General features: G+C 28.9%; 3 protein-coding genes across 3 annotated transcripts; 1 reads left to right on the top strand and 2 right to left on the bottom strand.

Moving 5' to 3' along the window:
- The first annotated feature begins 107 nt into the window (after positions 1 to 107).
- Positions 108 to 6,401, top strand: Blm (Bloom syndrome helicase). The gene is made up of 15 exons (XM_070298697.1): positions 108 to 690; positions 845 to 968; positions 1,123 to 1,779; positions 1,868 to 2,609; positions 2,683 to 2,787; positions 2,864 to 3,036; positions 3,202 to 3,423; positions 3,554 to 3,915; positions 4,005 to 4,263; positions 4,362 to 4,745; positions 4,819 to 4,969; positions 5,052 to 5,239; positions 5,408 to 5,732; positions 5,830 to 6,013; positions 6,092 to 6,401. The coding sequence occupies exons 1-15, from the start codon at positions 593 to 595 to the stop codon at positions 6,240 to 6,242; spliced, it is 4,125 nt and encodes a 1,374-aa protein (XP_070154798.1). The 5' UTR covers positions 108 to 592; the 3' UTR covers positions 6,243 to 6,401.
- A 283-nt stretch (positions 6,402 to 6,684) lies between these two features.
- LOC138934690 (succinate dehydrogenase assembly factor 2, mitochondrial) lies at positions 6,685 to 7,880 on the bottom strand. Its single transcript, XM_070298698.1, has 4 exons — positions 7,754 to 7,880; positions 7,563 to 7,681; positions 7,321 to 7,472; positions 6,685 to 7,065 (listed from the first exon to the last, which is right to left on the bottom strand). Exons 2-4 carry the CDS (start codon positions 7,614 to 7,616, stop codon positions 6,795 to 6,797), a joined length of 477 nt encoding a protein of 158 aa, XP_070154799.1. The 5' UTR covers positions 7,617 to 7,681; positions 7,754 to 7,880; the 3' UTR covers positions 6,685 to 6,794.
- Positions 7,881 to 10,295: 2,415 nt separating this feature from the next.
- LOC138934557 (protein SPT2 homolog) lies at positions 10,296 to 15,382 on the bottom strand. The gene is made up of 7 exons (XM_070298440.1): positions 15,107 to 15,382; positions 14,822 to 14,968; positions 14,557 to 14,686; positions 11,918 to 12,075; positions 10,766 to 11,684; positions 10,465 to 10,674; positions 10,296 to 10,381 (listed from the first exon to the last, which is right to left on the bottom strand). The coding sequence occupies exons 1-7, from the start codon at positions 15,158 to 15,160 to the stop codon at positions 10,296 to 10,298; spliced, it is 1,704 nt and encodes a 567-aa protein (XP_070154541.1). The 5' UTR covers positions 15,161 to 15,382.
- Positions 15,383 to 15,664: the final 282 nt, after the last annotated feature.

Here is a 15,664-nt window from a genome sequence, read left to right as displayed (position 1 = left end):
AAATCTGTTCACTTTTGTAATTTTCACATCGTTTGAAGATACACAATCAATCCCTAGAATTCCGAATATAAATAAGGATCCAATGGTCGGCGTCGAAATGGCTCAATCTCATCTCGATTAATGGCGGGAGGGCCAAAATGCATCGCGCAAATTAATGACACTTGTTTTACATGTCGTTATGTATTATCATATTGTCATATTTCATATTCTCTGCGATATAACCACATTATTTGATAATTAATTATTTAATATCGTTATTCGTATTGTGAACATATAACATATTTCATATCGTTTTCTAACCTAAATACTGTACGTAATGTATATTTGTCTATTTGTTTTTTCTTTATATCGTTCCGCGTTTACATATAATTCTAAAATTTTTTAAACGTGCACGTTTCGTACTTTTGAAACCACAGAGATACTTTACTGATAAGATATTCTATCCCTGCTTGTTTACATTGCCCAGAATTTGATATAAATAAAAAAAAAAGATGTATGTTTGTATATATAATAATTGTCTCAAAAAGATAAAACAATTCGAATGAGACGCATTACTTAAATTTTTTGTGGTTGTTTAAAAATTTTACTAATAATGTCAAAGAAGATAGTGCTCGGTCAAAAGAATATCCAATCAACAATTGTGGGATTTTTAACAAAAACAATAAATAAAAACAATATTCTACAGTCTAGGTAAGTCAAATTTATGAAGATATCTCAAGATATATATAATATAGCTCAATTATTATATAATATATATAATATATTATATTAATATATAAATTATATAATTTATTATGATTACTTATATATTTCTTAAAAGAATGAAAGAAAAACTATTTTTTAGCACACCAAAATCAGCGAAAGAAGAAAAAATTGATTTAAATGATGAATCCTTGGATGATTTATATTCTGACAAACAAAGAAAGATGGCTGGAGATTTAATAACAATAGATACAATAATAGATCTTGTAAGATTATAGTTTTGTTTAATAATTATAGTATTATTATCAGTTAATTTACATAATTTATTAAATATATGATTCACAAAACATGATTAAATATAAAAACATATTACTGATTATAAGATTATTTATGTTATTTCAATATATTTTAAATTGGCAGGATAATTCAGACAGTTCAGACTCGTGTAAAAGTCCATTTACATCAACACAGGCAAATGGAATTTGCAACATATCTGAACCGTATTATGTTGAAAGTTCAATAGAAGAAAAAGAGAGGATTGAAAAAGAAATCAAATCTTCAAATCTATTACAAAAGGATACAGAAGAATACTCTGTGAAAACTTCTTTTATTCCCAAATCTTCTGACAGTGAAGAAGATAAAAAAAATATTAGGAAATGTTTACACTTAAATCGAAAGCCAAACAATGCGTTGGTAGAAAAAGATGAGACAAGACAGGCTATTGTATCAGAAATCAATCACTATACTGAGTGCAATAGCAAATATGTTCCTTCCAACAGTCCAACATTATTGAATAAAGAAAAACTTGATAAAGTCACTAATGCAATGTCAAAAAGCATAGAAAATGAACACCTATGGACTCCTAAGAAACACACTAATAATAAACAAAAGGCAAGTAATATAATTTCAGATTTTGATACCGACAGTTCTTGTTCAAAGTATAGTGGCAAAGGATCACCAAGAAAAGAATGGGTAGGACCTGATATTACATTGAATCTTAAAGATTTAGGTTTTAATAAGCGGTTGAATTCATGGATTGAATCTATTCGAAAGGAACCAGTAATGTCCACAATACCTGTAAGTTTTATATTGTAAATTAATGTTGATTAATGCAAGATATCAAAAATATAAGCAATAGTTATTTATTTCTGACTGTTGTACATAGATTACAAAGGATAAGTTGCTAGAAAGACGCGAAGATTTAAAGGATCTTCAAATCGAAATTCTTGACAAGTTTTGTATTGCTCTCGAATTGATCCCATTACCAATATTGGAACAATTTCCAAAATTTGATCGAGATTCTTTCAAGAAACTACAAGGTCTACATCGACATGTAAAAGCTAAATTGCGTTTAATGCAGACAAAATTATTAAAGCTACAAAAAGAAGATGAAAAAGATGTATCCATATCTTTAGAAACTCCTGAATCTGTGTTATCAAACTCAATGGAGAGACCAATTTCACATATCTCTGAGAGTTCCCTGATAAATAATGATTTTGATACATCGAGTACCTTAATATCTAAAACAATAAACTTTCATGAAAACTTACCAAATATAATGGAATCATGTACAAAGGAGCATGATAGTAATACGGAATCCATAATAATCAAGTCATCTGAAACCACAATTCCAAGTAAGAAGAGCACTTTCCAATTGAAAAGACCTATCAAAACAGTATTAGGCATTGAAGTTTCCAAAACGATAGCAGAGATGTGGGAGAAGGACCGACAAATGTCAAAAGCAGTGGATTCTTCAACAGATTCTGAATATGTTCCCATATCCATAAAGGATACATTTAATGACAGCATTAAGACATCACCAAAGACTGAAACAAATATGCCTATGCAAAAGAACATCATCAGGAACAGTCCAAACAAGTGGATTAATAGTACTAATAAGTCTCAGGGTAAGACAGATATAATAAATAAAATATTAATCCTTTTTATATTAAAATTTTTTAATGAGAAAATATTTTATAGGCAGTTATACAGTCTCTGCGAATGCTAATATATTAACACAAGAGTTGGAAAAATTTCCAGCATTGGAAGAAAATTGTAACATAGATATAAACGATGGTTCTATAGGTACAAATTTTACATACAATTTTTGTTGCACTTATGTTGATAATTTAATTAATAATTGTTTTACTTTAACCTATAGATTGGCTTGAGACTCATCATGCTCAAAGTAGTAAGCACAATGATGCTAATGTAAAATCAAAATTTGAAAAAAATAGTGTGGAATTTGGGAAATTCACTGGTAATTATAAAAATGATGGTATTAGTGGAGAATTTGATAGTTTAACCTATTCACATTCGCAAGAAATGTTAAAGGTATATAAATATTTTCTAATTTCTATATATATTTATGTTATGTAAACAAATATAATATCATGATAATAAGTAATCTGTTTTTATATGTGCCTAAATTATATATGAATATAATGGGGATAATATAATATTACATTTATACATTTTAAACGTATTCTGTTATTTCAGATATTTCGACAAAGATTTGGCTTATATACATTTAGGCCAAATCAATTGCAAGCTATTAATGCAACTCTATTGAGGTTTGATTGCTTTGTATTGATGCCAACTGGAGGTGGAAAATCTCTTTGTTATCAATTGCCTGCACTTTTAAGTGTTGGATTAACAATTGTTATCTCACCGTTGAAGAGTCTTATTTTAGATCAAGTTCAGAAGCTTACCTCACTTGATGTAAGAGAGAAAATATTAGATATAATAAAAACATTTAAAAAATATACATTTAATACACATTATACAAGCATATGCTATTTATATTATCTTTATTTTATTTAAACAATCCTGATATTTTGTAAATTTGCAGATTCCCGCAGCTCATTTATCCAGTTCTATAACAGATAATCAAGCGGAAGCAGTGTACAGAGAGCTCGCCAAAAAGGAACCCATTCTCAAAATATTATACGTAACACCAGAGAAAATCTCCGCTTCGCCAAAGTTGTGTAATACCCTAACTATTTTATACGAAAGAGAATTGCTAGCAAGATTTGTCATTGATGAAGCGCACTGTGTTAGTCAATGGGGTCACGATTTCAGACCAGACTACAAGCGATTAAAATGTCTCAGAGACAATTATCCCAAAGTGCCAACAATGGCTCTAACTGCAACAGCTACACCACGTGTTAGAACAGATATTTTGTATCAATTGGGTATGACTAATCCAAAATGGTATGTTTCATATATTTAACTATTCACACACTTTTATGTATTTGTATATACATATATTCGAGTAAAATAATTAATGATTATATTTTTAGGTTTATGTCAAGTTTCAACAGGCCTAACTTGAGATATAGTATAATCTCAAAGAAAGGGAAAAATTGCTCCGACGAAGTTATTGCTATGATAATGACAAAATATAGAAACGCTTGCGGCATTGTATATTGTTTATCGCGCAAGGATTGCGATGATTACGCTGCGCAAATGAAAAAGAATGGTATCAAAGCATTGAGCTATCACGCAGGGCTCACAGATAATCAAAGAAGCAACTGTCAAGGCAGATGGATCTCTGATGAAGTACACTTTTTATATATTTATGCCAATTTTTTTTATTATAATTATATTTGTCTTGTCACACAATTGTATTCTTTCTTATGTATATATCTTCTTTTTAGATACATGTTATCTGCGCGACTATAGCTTTCGGAATGGGCATTGATAAACCAAATGTGCGCTTTGTAATACATGCTGCTCTACCAAAATCCATAGAAGGCTATTATCAGGAAAGTGGCCGCGCTGGTCGTGACGGCGAGATAGCAGATTGCATTTTGTTTTATAATTATGCAGACATGCACAGGATCAGAAAAATGATCGAATTGGATAATCCAAATCCACATGTCATTAGTACACATATGGATAATTTATTTAAAATGGTAGCATTTTGCGAAAATACTACAGATTGTCGTAGATCATTGCAGCTTAATTACTTTGGAGAAATATTTGATAGACAACAATGTATCTCAAATAAAACAACCGCATGTGATAACTGCAGATGCAAGGTATATTACATGTATTGAATAAATAATTATTGCGATAACGTAATGGGATTATTACTGAGATGAGTAATTTTAGGAAGAGATTACACTGCTGGATGCAACTGAAGATGCAAAAGAGATTATGAAAGCTGTACGAGATATCAACAACAGAAAGAATTGTAAACTTACACTAATACTCTTATCACATATTTTCAAGGGTAGTGATCTTAAAAAGATTAGAGAAACAGGTTTATATCCAGTTTATGTTCAATAATAAATCAACATTTATAACAATATATTAGTAAAAATATATTCCTTTTTAAATTATAGGTCTTACAAAACATCCGCTATATGGTCGCGGTAAATCGTGGGACAAAAGTAATATAGAACGCCTTTTACATTATATGGTACTGCAAGAATATTTGCAAGAAAATATGTATATTAATAATGAAATTGCTTGTGCATATTTAAAAATCGGACCAAAAGCGAGTGAACTCATGACGAGAAAAAATATAAAGGTATTATCCGAAAAAAAAAGAGATATTTGCAATATATAAAATATATATAGTTGAATACAAATTTTAATTTCATTATTAATTATTAATGTTCAAATCATATTAGCATACATTGAACTTTTTCATTGTATCTCATTATATATATTGTATATTTTATTTTATTTCAAATAGGTACAAATTCCAACAAGGCAATCAAATAAATCTACAGGTGGCACAGCCACAGTTTCGGCAGTCACAAAGAAAATTGATGGCATTATTAAAGAATTGCAAGACCGTTGCTATGCCGAATTGATGACAATAATACGGGGAATTGCTAGTACACTGGATGTTTCTGCTTCCTCTATCATGAATATGGTAGCTGTCAGAGCTATGAGCCAACGTTTACCAGAGACTGAAGAAGCCATGTTACAAATACCACATGTCACTAAGGCTAACTTTGTCAAATATGGCAAAGCTCTCTTAGAGATTACACAGAAATATGCAGCAGAAAAAATTGGTACGTATGTGATATTTGCGCACATAATGAATTGTAAGATTATGTATTGTGTAAATTAATATTTCATATTATATTGAGTAATCTCTATTATTCTCAGTATTGGAAAAGGAAAATGATGAAGAAGAACAAGATAATTATGATAATGATGACAACGATAGTACCTGGGATGACAACGCTTCCAATTATTCTCGTAGTAGTACTAGCAATCGCCGCGGTAAGAAACGGAAGATTGGTAATAGATCTAACAGCATCAACAAAAAGTATAGACGAGGTGGCTCGAGGTAATATAAAAATATATATGATGTTGTCTTTTTATAGATTATTTTTATATGCTAATGAATATTTTTACACATTAATAGCACGGGGAGGGGAAGAGGTTCATCAAGAGGCACGTCAAAAAATTCAGCAACAAAATCTAATGCAACTACAAAGAAGATGATAGGACTTGCAAGTTTTAGTCAGACAAAACAATATCTCGCAAATCCTAATAGATACATGCATATTACTTAATTGTGTTTTTTTTCTCCATCTCTGATATATTATTTGCCGAGTTTGTGGTGCATTTATAATTCCTATACAAATCTTGGGATATATAATGGCCAAAATTATCTATGGCGTTTTAGCCATTTTATAGAATAAAATAATTTGATAATAAGTGTTTCTGTAAACTATGCGTTATATTTATGTATATGTTCTAAGAATTCACGAAAAAAGTGTATATAAAAAGATTTTTATGATAAAATATTTTGTTCAATATGATTTTGTTAGACATGCGAAAAGATAACAAGTTACAATGTGCCAATGTATATGTTTGACACATCTAGATATCTGATATTATCTTTTTCATTCTCTTAATTATCTCACATGGATATATGTATTATGATACAGAAAATAATTCCAGATCTCTTAAAAAATAAGATTACTTTTTCTTTAATAATTTTACACACATGTGTGTTGTATATATATCACAATAATTTATTATTTATTCTAGTTGCATTAATTTAAATTTCTGTGTTACTATATGTTACATTCTATTAATATTATTACTATGTTATACATCGTTTACAGTTCAGGTTGCATTATCCTAGCTTGTCGATCTTCATTCCGAGTATGCTTTTTCAACATGTCCATCACTTCATTATCAAATTCAGGCGGGGTTATTTTAACACCAGTTGCCCAATAAAATATGTCCCAATCATTAGTTGGCAAATTTATAAGTTGATCATACAGCCTTAACTGCGTATCATTGAATGTATTCAAATATTTCTTTGCGAATGTGCTAAGAAGCAAACCGTTCTCCAACATCCCGCGTTTACGAGATTGATATGTCAATCTAAAGTAATAGAAAATAGAATGTATCACAAAAGCATATTTACAAATATTTTCAACAGCAGATTATCAGTGGTAGATATATACGTAAATAATAATTCTAAGATTAATAATTTGATCAATTTATTTTGATCTTATAACTATAATAAATAAAAAATATTCGATATAATACACATAATAATGAAAAATAAAGAGAGGAATTTGTTACTTTCAATCAATGTGAGATTAATTGTTTACTATGACAAAAGTGATATGATACCGTGCTCTCTTCAGATCAGCATTTTCTCCTTCGCGTTCCACATAATGCGGAATGTTGGGTTCCTGTCCTTCTGGATGAATCAAATCTTGGAAATTGTCTTTCTGCCTGAAGCAACTTATCCATACGCCTCTCGTGAGCAAAAATGGTTTAACCTGAAGCATTATTTACATTTACATTATCATTACGTTTCTATAGAATAACATCCGTATCATGTTTCATATTTAATATCTTCAAATGCTTACGTATAATGTGGCATAATTAGATATAATATTCATGATCACGGATATGCTGCGCATATATAATCTAATATCTCTTATCGACGCTTATATACATTATATGTTTAAAAACCAAGGTATCGATTCTGTAATTCAAGGATAAAAATCACAAAAATAAGTGAATTTACTAGAAAATTTATAATTTCATTAGACCAAACCTAGTAAATTTGCTCATTTTTGTAATTTTCATCCTCACTCGAATTATAGAATCGATATCCAGAAGCCAGAACGACGCACACAAGAATTGCTTCTCGTACTTCTTCTCGTATGCGGTTGCTTTAACGAGTGATAGCCTATGAGAGTTGCGCTTTTCACCAGAAGATTGCCCTTGCCATTGGCTGTGGCTAGTTAATGATACCGAAAACTATCGATAACAAGTTACTGAATCCCACTACAATACGATAAATTTCCTGATGTTAAAGCGAGAATAGCGCCAAAAGAAGCGCATTTAAGCTCGTATCAGACTACATATTGAAGATATGAAGATTCAAATTTAACCAATCAGGATAAAAGAAACTAAATTTCCTTGTCCTGATTGGTCAAATTTCAATCTCAATGCATAGTCTGATACAGGTTTTACGCACAGACTTCTATATAATACTAGACCGCTAACTCTCTTATATACTGATCGAAAAATTGACCCCGAAAATATGTATCACGTATATCACGTATAAGAACCTCAGCGCAATAAAAGGAATAAGGAACAGAGAATAGAGAACAGAGAACAACCGCATTGTAGAGAATGCGCACACAACTTGTGTGTTGCGGGGAGCACACACTTGCAAAAGCATAAGGAATTTGATTGGTCAATTTCGTTATGCATAAAGAAATGGACCAATCAATTTCCTTATGCTTGTGATTATGCAAAAGTGTGTGCTCCTCGCTTTAGTGGTTTAGTATAAATAGAAGTCTGTAGTTTTACGCAAACGCAAAAACACTATTGTAGACAGAAACCACAACGTCGAGTTTCGATTGGTCAAGTTTTTTTTGTCCTATGCTATGGTTGCGTTCCGATATTCACTGTCAGGGTACCGATCATGAAACTTTTTCTCTAGGGCGGAAATGTGAAAAGTGAAAAATATTAGCATTAAAATCAATGGCAAAATTTTTCACTTTTCCGCCTTATGCCCGTATCAGACTACGCATTGAAAATTGAAGATTGGAATTTGACTAATCAGAATAAAAGGAACTAAAATTTCTTTGCCCTAATTGGTCAAATTTCAATCTTCATCTTCAATCTCAATCTTCAATGCGTAGTCTGAATGTCTGATACGGGCTTTAGGGGAAAAGTTATATGATCGATACCCAGTCAGTGTTGTTCTCGGGGACGCTTTTTTCGCGCATGCGCATTAAATGTGGCCTTTAGGTATGTGTCACGTTTATAAGAAAAAGGGTGCTATGGAACCTCTATTGAGATAATGTTAAAAATAAAGGAATTAAATGATCCGCAATATAAAAAGCAATATTATGTTCCGAAAAAAATGCTGCTAATTTTATTTCCGCGCGTTTAACTTTATCACTATGCAGACCATTGTTATTATTATGATCGGAGCTTTGAAGATTTACTTGTTCTATATGTTTGGCCCTTTGCGAATGCCGTATTAAATTTGTTTCGCTACATCTGATGGTAGTATTGCATAAATTGCAAAAAGCTTTATTTTCAGTTGGATGGGGAGCCAACCATCCTTTAAAATTATCTTCATCTAGCCACGCATTAACAAAACGTCTTTCTTTTTTAATGGCTTCTTTTTTGTTTTTATCCTCCATACTAATAAAAAAATAATATCTATTTATTATTATTTACCTAGCCTATGCTTAGCCTCCTCTGGAACCCGCCAAAACTTTCGCGCCTAATTGCCCTTGTGTGCACACTGCATACTAACTATATACGCCGTCGCTGGATTTCTCTACCACTGCGCTGCGCATGCGCGAAAAAAGCGTCCCCGAGAACAACACTGTACCCAGTACTGAAAATCTGTAGTGTACGTGAAATCTTTACCCTTTGTGTCATGATTGGTCAATTAAATGCTTTGAAGATTTCTAGCGTCTTCCAGACCGTAGTCAATATATATATATATATATATATATATATATATATATATATATATATATATATATATATATGTATATTAAGCGGTAGCGTCGCGTTGCTAAGTATATAAAAAATAAAATATAATTCCGGAATCTCAAAATTTTTTCTTTGGGAGCACGTAATATTATAAAGTAGTATACACTATCTAATATGTATTAAAAAATGATTAAAAAAACTAAGCTCCGTAATTCGATTTCTTATCAAAATGTGAGATTTTATATTTTCCTAATTAGAATCCGGTTTCAACTTGCCACAATTTGTTTTCAAAAATAGTATAATGTATGATATAATAATATTGTATACAAATAAAAAGAAAATTCTTATATATATATATATATATAATATATATATATATATATATATATATATATATATATCATATGACACAAAGATATTACAAAAACATAATGTATTCTCTTTTTCTCAAAAGTTGGAGATAGTGCATGCAGAGAGAAAAAAAAATTCTTCCTCTAAACAAATCTTATTCTTTTATATACTTTTACAACTTAAATATTTCCAATATATATCAAAATCGTAAAAGAGATAATAAATATAAATACAATATATATATATATATATATATATATATAAAGTCAAAATATTTTGTACTATTTTTTAAGCTTCTTTTTAAGAAAATTTTTTTTCTTTTTCTCTAATGCTTCCTTACGCATATCTTCTAAATCTTCCATAATTCCTGCAAATATTCAATTTTACATATCAACAAGCTCTTCATATGTTAGACACACATAAAATATTTATGATAATATAAATGAATACCTATTTTAGTGGATATGTATTCTTCCTTTAGTTGTTGTGCAAAATTACTCTCCATAGCAGTGTCATCTTCATTATCGAGATGTTTATATTTGCTTTTATCATAGCCAAATATTTCGCTAATATGTTTACTATAATCTTCCTCATTATTATCTGATCCATCATCTATGAAATCATTTAAATCTGAATCTTCGTCCTCGTCATAGATACGTCCTGTAAAATTAAAACTTATTTCACATGTTTGACTTTACCTGATTTTCCATCAAGTTTTATAATAATAATTTATATCTGCAAGTAAACTCACGTTTGTTGGATGTAAGCGGTTTTTTAATAATTTCTTTAGATTTAATGGATTTTATATCAGGTGGTGGATTTTGTTTTAATCTATTATTAGCTAACGACGAGTGTGATTTCAAATCCAAAAGTGGAGATTGTCGCGTTTTAATATCTTTGGATATTTGCTTATCTACACTATTGCTTTTGGATTTAACCATTTCTTTATTAGAAGAGTGAGACTTTATATCTTCCTGTTTATTTTTACTTTGCTCTAATTTCCTCTTTTCTTCTTCGATAGCGCGTCGCATTTCTTCCAGTTGTCTTCTCTCAGCTTCTAATTTTTTTCGTTCTTCTAATAATTCATTCTTAGATGAGGTTTTGCTTGAGTTACATTTTTCCATATTATGTTTTTCATTGGATTTGTCAATAATTTTTCTAGAAATGGTTGTCGCAGCTTTAGAGGAGTTTTTATTTAATATTGAGTTTAAGATCGGAGATTTTTCAATAGTCTTAGGAATTTTATTTAATTGTGTTTTATTAGATTTGTTTAATACACTCGTAATGTTTATTTTTTTATCTGTTTCTAAATCTTTTTTCCCTCGTTGCTCCTTTCTTTCTCTTTCCTGTATATATTCAATTTTTTGACGTTTTGTCATTGGTCGTTCCTCTTCCATTTTTGGCTTAACTTCTACCATCACAGGCTCATGCTGTTTTTTCTCTGCAAGTTTTAAAAGTTCCGCGAAACCCATAGGCGGTGGTAATGACTTTTTCTTCGGTTTCGGCTTTTCCTCCTTCTGGCCCTCTTCTTTGATTTTATCAGCAACATTCTTCTCCATTTTTTCATCAATTTCAGCTTCTTTTACATTTGTAGCAGATGATTTCTTTTTGCGCCTATGTCCACTATTCTCCTCGAGTTCTTGCTGTTTTAAAGCTTGTTTTACTCTATCCTATAATATACAAGATCACATTCAAACATATAGTACAAGTGAAAACAGATAGCATACAATAAATTAGCTATTTTATATATTCAGATTATAGTGAATAATATGAATAAAATGATAATATATACATAACTTAAACCAACAAATTAATATAAGAAATGTCTACTACTTAATGTTACATAATTTAAAAAATCAAATATTTTCTTATTGTGTTTAATAGGAGATTGTTATATATACACCTTTGTAGATGCAATATCCTTGATTGTTCTTTTCTCATTATTATTAAAAATAGGTTTCTCTGGAGGTAAACTATTATATTTGTTCATTAACTGATTGTAAAATGTAGAAGCTTCTTGCGATACGTATCCATAATCATCTTCATCAGGCTGAGAAGGACCTGTAAACAATAATATTTTGTTTATAAATATAATTAATCATCATCATCATCATCATCATCATCATCATTATATATATATATGGTAATTAATTATATGCATAAAAAAATTTTCTTGTATATATATATATATATATATTTTATGGGTGTATCATATATACAATAAATAAATACAAGATATTCTGTAATTGAAAAAAGAGAGTTATATAAATATATAGATTTAACCGCTTCGTTATAGAGATATAACAAATAAAGAAGGGATAATTCAAAAGAAAGCATCATAACTGTATCAAATCATATAAAAATCTTAAAGAAGGTATTCAAAGTGATTTCCATTGTATTCACAATGAAAATCAGCTCTTTTGTGCCTTAAATTCCAGTTTTTTTTTGAAAGATATTATAAATATTGCAAATGACAATTATTAGCAATTATAATTATGTCACAATTGATCCTTGCTAATATACTCCTGACAATACAATGTGGGAACCAAGATATAGGATGCAACATGTAACATATCTCAGTAAAATCATAATTTAAATTAACAGCTATATCTTGTTTTTTGTTGAATTATCCCTTGTCATACCTTCATAACAAAGCATGCAGTTAATCTTTATATTTATATAACAAATTTTTTATTTTTTTTATTGGAAAGTATCTTGCATCTCTCTTTCTCTATTTATTGTATACAATTATATAATACATCCTGTATGTATGTGTAAATATAAAGATATACTATTTTTTAAAGAGAATAATGTGTGTGTGTGTGTGTGTGTGTGTGTGTACGTGTGTGCGCGCACGCGCATACGTGAGTTATACCCCTCATTCAGAATTATATAAAAATAAAGTTCCAAATATCTCAAATGCACAATAATTTGTTAATATACGAGAATAAAATGTCCAATATCAATATTAAAAATAATAGGAAAAAATATGAACGAGTAAACAAATGGCATAAAATGATTTCTTTAGAAAATTGTGTAGTGCAAAAAGATAATTGAGCAATATCATACAATTTAAAAATAAAATGTATCTTGATAACATCTTTTATATACCTCATTATAATCATCATCACATTTAACATTATATATATATTACATTAAAAAATAAAGTATTTAGTATTAAAATGAAAAAAATAGAGGAAATACAATATATATAAATGATCCATCAAAGACCTGTAAAAAAATTTTTATTTCTTTTTCTTTAACAGATATATTAGGAACAAAATATATATTTAAAAAATCAAGTTTATATACACATATATAAAATAGAGACAAGTATTTTTTTCTAAAAAATATATATTATAAAATGTATAAAAATAATATAAAAGAACTTTGACTGAGACAAAAGAAGAGAGAAATGATATAATAATGAAGCATCATGCATATGTGATTTGCATTAATAATGAATAAGTATAAATAAAATTACACTTCTATATTGTTTTTAAAGAAATCTCACAAATATGACTGCGTTTACACAACACCCTTAATCAGCTTAATAAGATTCATAATTCTAAAACTGCTAAAACTGATCAATCATGATTATTCCATTCTTTGAAGGAATAATCATTGATCAGCTTTAAAAATGTTTATGAATGTTATTAAACTTGATTAAGGCTGACGTGTAAATGTAGTTTATGATAAAAATAGCAGTAATTATAGCGCAAACTTCATTCTTGTAAATTCTCTAAACTACTCTAAAATTAGATGGCTGACCTTAATCAATGCCTTAGTATCCATCGCTGTACAAATCCATGAAATTGTTCTGCATCAATTTGGGATGATGGATAATTAATGCATTATATTGCTCGTATATATTACATAACCTGCGGGCAAAAATATTGCCCATTATGGATAAGTTTCCTCGCTAAGCTGACAATAATATGCAAATAAACTATTTATCATATTTTTTTGTCAATATCAATCTGCCACCTTGTGGTTTGAATTTATTCGTATGCATCAGTATTGCATTTTATTATTTTGTATTTGCGTAAGACTTGCTTGCTATATTGCTCTAATTATATTTAGTTCACAGTATTTTATTTCATAATATCTTCATGTATAAATATTCAAGCATATATATTAACAAAAGAATGTGTTGCAAAAAAAAAGATAACTGTAAATATAAAAAATAAAGGTTAATCTCTATGTATATATAAATGTTTTATTTTTGTTTGGAACTTTATTTTTATATCTTATTCAAAAATTTGGGTCCCCTAATGATAGAGATATAATTTTATTGAAATATATTTTAAATAAATTGAAAATGTAGAAAAAGAAGATTAAAACTGTGTTTAATCTGTTATTTATATAACAATATCATTATATGATATTTTGAAAAATGATTATTCTTATTTATATATATATATATATATATATATATATATATATATATATATATATATATATAAGAATAATCATTTTTCAAAATATCATATATATATATATATATATATATATATATATATATAAAATTATATATATTACCTGCTATAGTAATAGCTGTATTTTCGCTATCAATGGCATCCGCAATCACTGACTTATTTGCTGCTTTACATACTTTCAAGTGTTTATTTATCCGACTTTGAGCTTTAGAATCCCGTAAAGCTAAAAGATTCTGAAAGTATATTTTATTAAATATAAAACGTAAGTAATCTAATACACATATTATTATGCAATATAAAAGATTTATATAAATTGTTCATAAATCAATGTATGACACATTTATTATGTATTATTTTTATAAAATTACTTCTTTCTTTCTTTTCTCTTCTAAGGCTTTCTGTCTTTCCTCTTCTTCCTTTCGAGCGAGAAATTTCTTGATATTATTGGAAAGAGTTTTAGATTGTTTAGTTTGTTTTTTCGGTGGTGTAAATTTTGTTTGATAGCATGGAACGGTCTGTTAAAAGAATTAACAATATTTTAGGAGATATTGTTTAACACTAAGCAAAAGGTATCTAACCTAACCTATTTTTATGTCCATTATATATACTTTGGAGTCTAATTGCAAATAGTAGTATCGACAAAATAGACTAACATGTTTTTTCGTTTCATTCTTCTGTGCAACATTTATCAAAGTGCCAAAATCCATTTTATTATTCAAGATAATTTATAAGACACTAGAGAATTAATTTTGCATATGGAATCTAATGTCTTCAACTTTAGATATCATTTTTAGACACAGCGTCAACTAATCTTCTATAAAATAAAGCTATTTCTTTTTTATAATCTTTCTTTTATGATCTTTCTTTTATGATTTAGTTAAATTAATTTTATTTTTTTCCTAATGAAATGAAAGATAATCGTTGTCAAGCTCCACTTTCGGGTTTTTTTTAAATCTAATGTCAGAAATACACAGAAAGACTCATGGCATACAAAAGTAACGTAAGCAATAAAGCCCATCGCCCAATACTAGGTAATAAGCGGGGAGTACACACTTTTGCACAAGCGCATAATCATAAGCATAAGGAATTTGATTGGTCAATTTATCGTATGACAAATGTAATATCGGCCTAATACGTACTAAATACTATACTGGCCAATCACAGCCATTCCATTTTTAAAAGGAATGACTATGATTGGACAGTGTAATACT

This window comes from Polyergus mexicanus, unplaced genomic scaffold (assembly GCF_030449975.1).
Source record: "Polyergus mexicanus isolate NDT 795.1 unplaced genomic scaffold, iyPolMexi1.0 SCAF_7, whole genome shotgun sequence".
Taxonomy (NCBI): Eukaryota; Metazoa; Arthropoda; class Insecta; order Hymenoptera; family Formicidae; genus Polyergus; species Polyergus mexicanus.
Note: the sequence above shows the minus strand (reverse complement) of the source record. Positions and strands in the feature narration are given on the sequence as shown.

Bases quoted from the DNA above. Each gene is read 5' to 3' on its own strand.
- Blm (XM_070298697.1), top strand. From the start codon at position 593: ATGTCAAAGAAGATAGTGCTCGGTCAAAAGAATATCCAATCAACAATT. The intron at 691-844 runs GTAAGTCAAATT...ACTATTTTTTAG, and splicing joins AACAATATTCTACAGTCTAG to CACACCAAAATCAGCGAAAG. The intron at 5,240-5,407 runs GTATTATCCGAA...TATTTCAAATAG, and splicing joins TGACGAGAAAAAATATAAAG to GTACAAATTCCAACAAGGCA.
- LOC138934557 (XM_070298440.1), bottom strand. From the start codon at position 15,160: ATGGATTTTGGCACTTTGATAAATGTTGCACAGAAGAATGAAACGAAA. The intron at 10,675-10,765 runs GTGAGTTTACTT...TTAATTTTACAG, and splicing joins ACCGCTTACATCCAACAAAC to GACGTATCTATGACGAGGAC. The intron at 10,382-10,464 runs GTATTCATTTAT...GAATATTTGCAG, and splicing joins ATACATATCCACTAAAATAG to GAATTATGGAAGATTTAGAA.
- LOC138934690 (XM_070298698.1), bottom strand. From the start codon at position 7,616: ATGCGCAGCATATCCGTGATCATGAATATTATATCTAATTATGCCACA. The intron at 7,473-7,562 runs GTAAGCATTTGA...ATAATGCTTCAG, and splicing joins CTAATTATGCCACATTATAC to GTTAAACCATTTTTGCTCAC. The intron at 7,066-7,320 runs GTATCATATCAC...CTATTACTTTAG, and splicing joins GCTGATCTGAAGAGAGCACG to ATTGACATATCAATCTCGTA.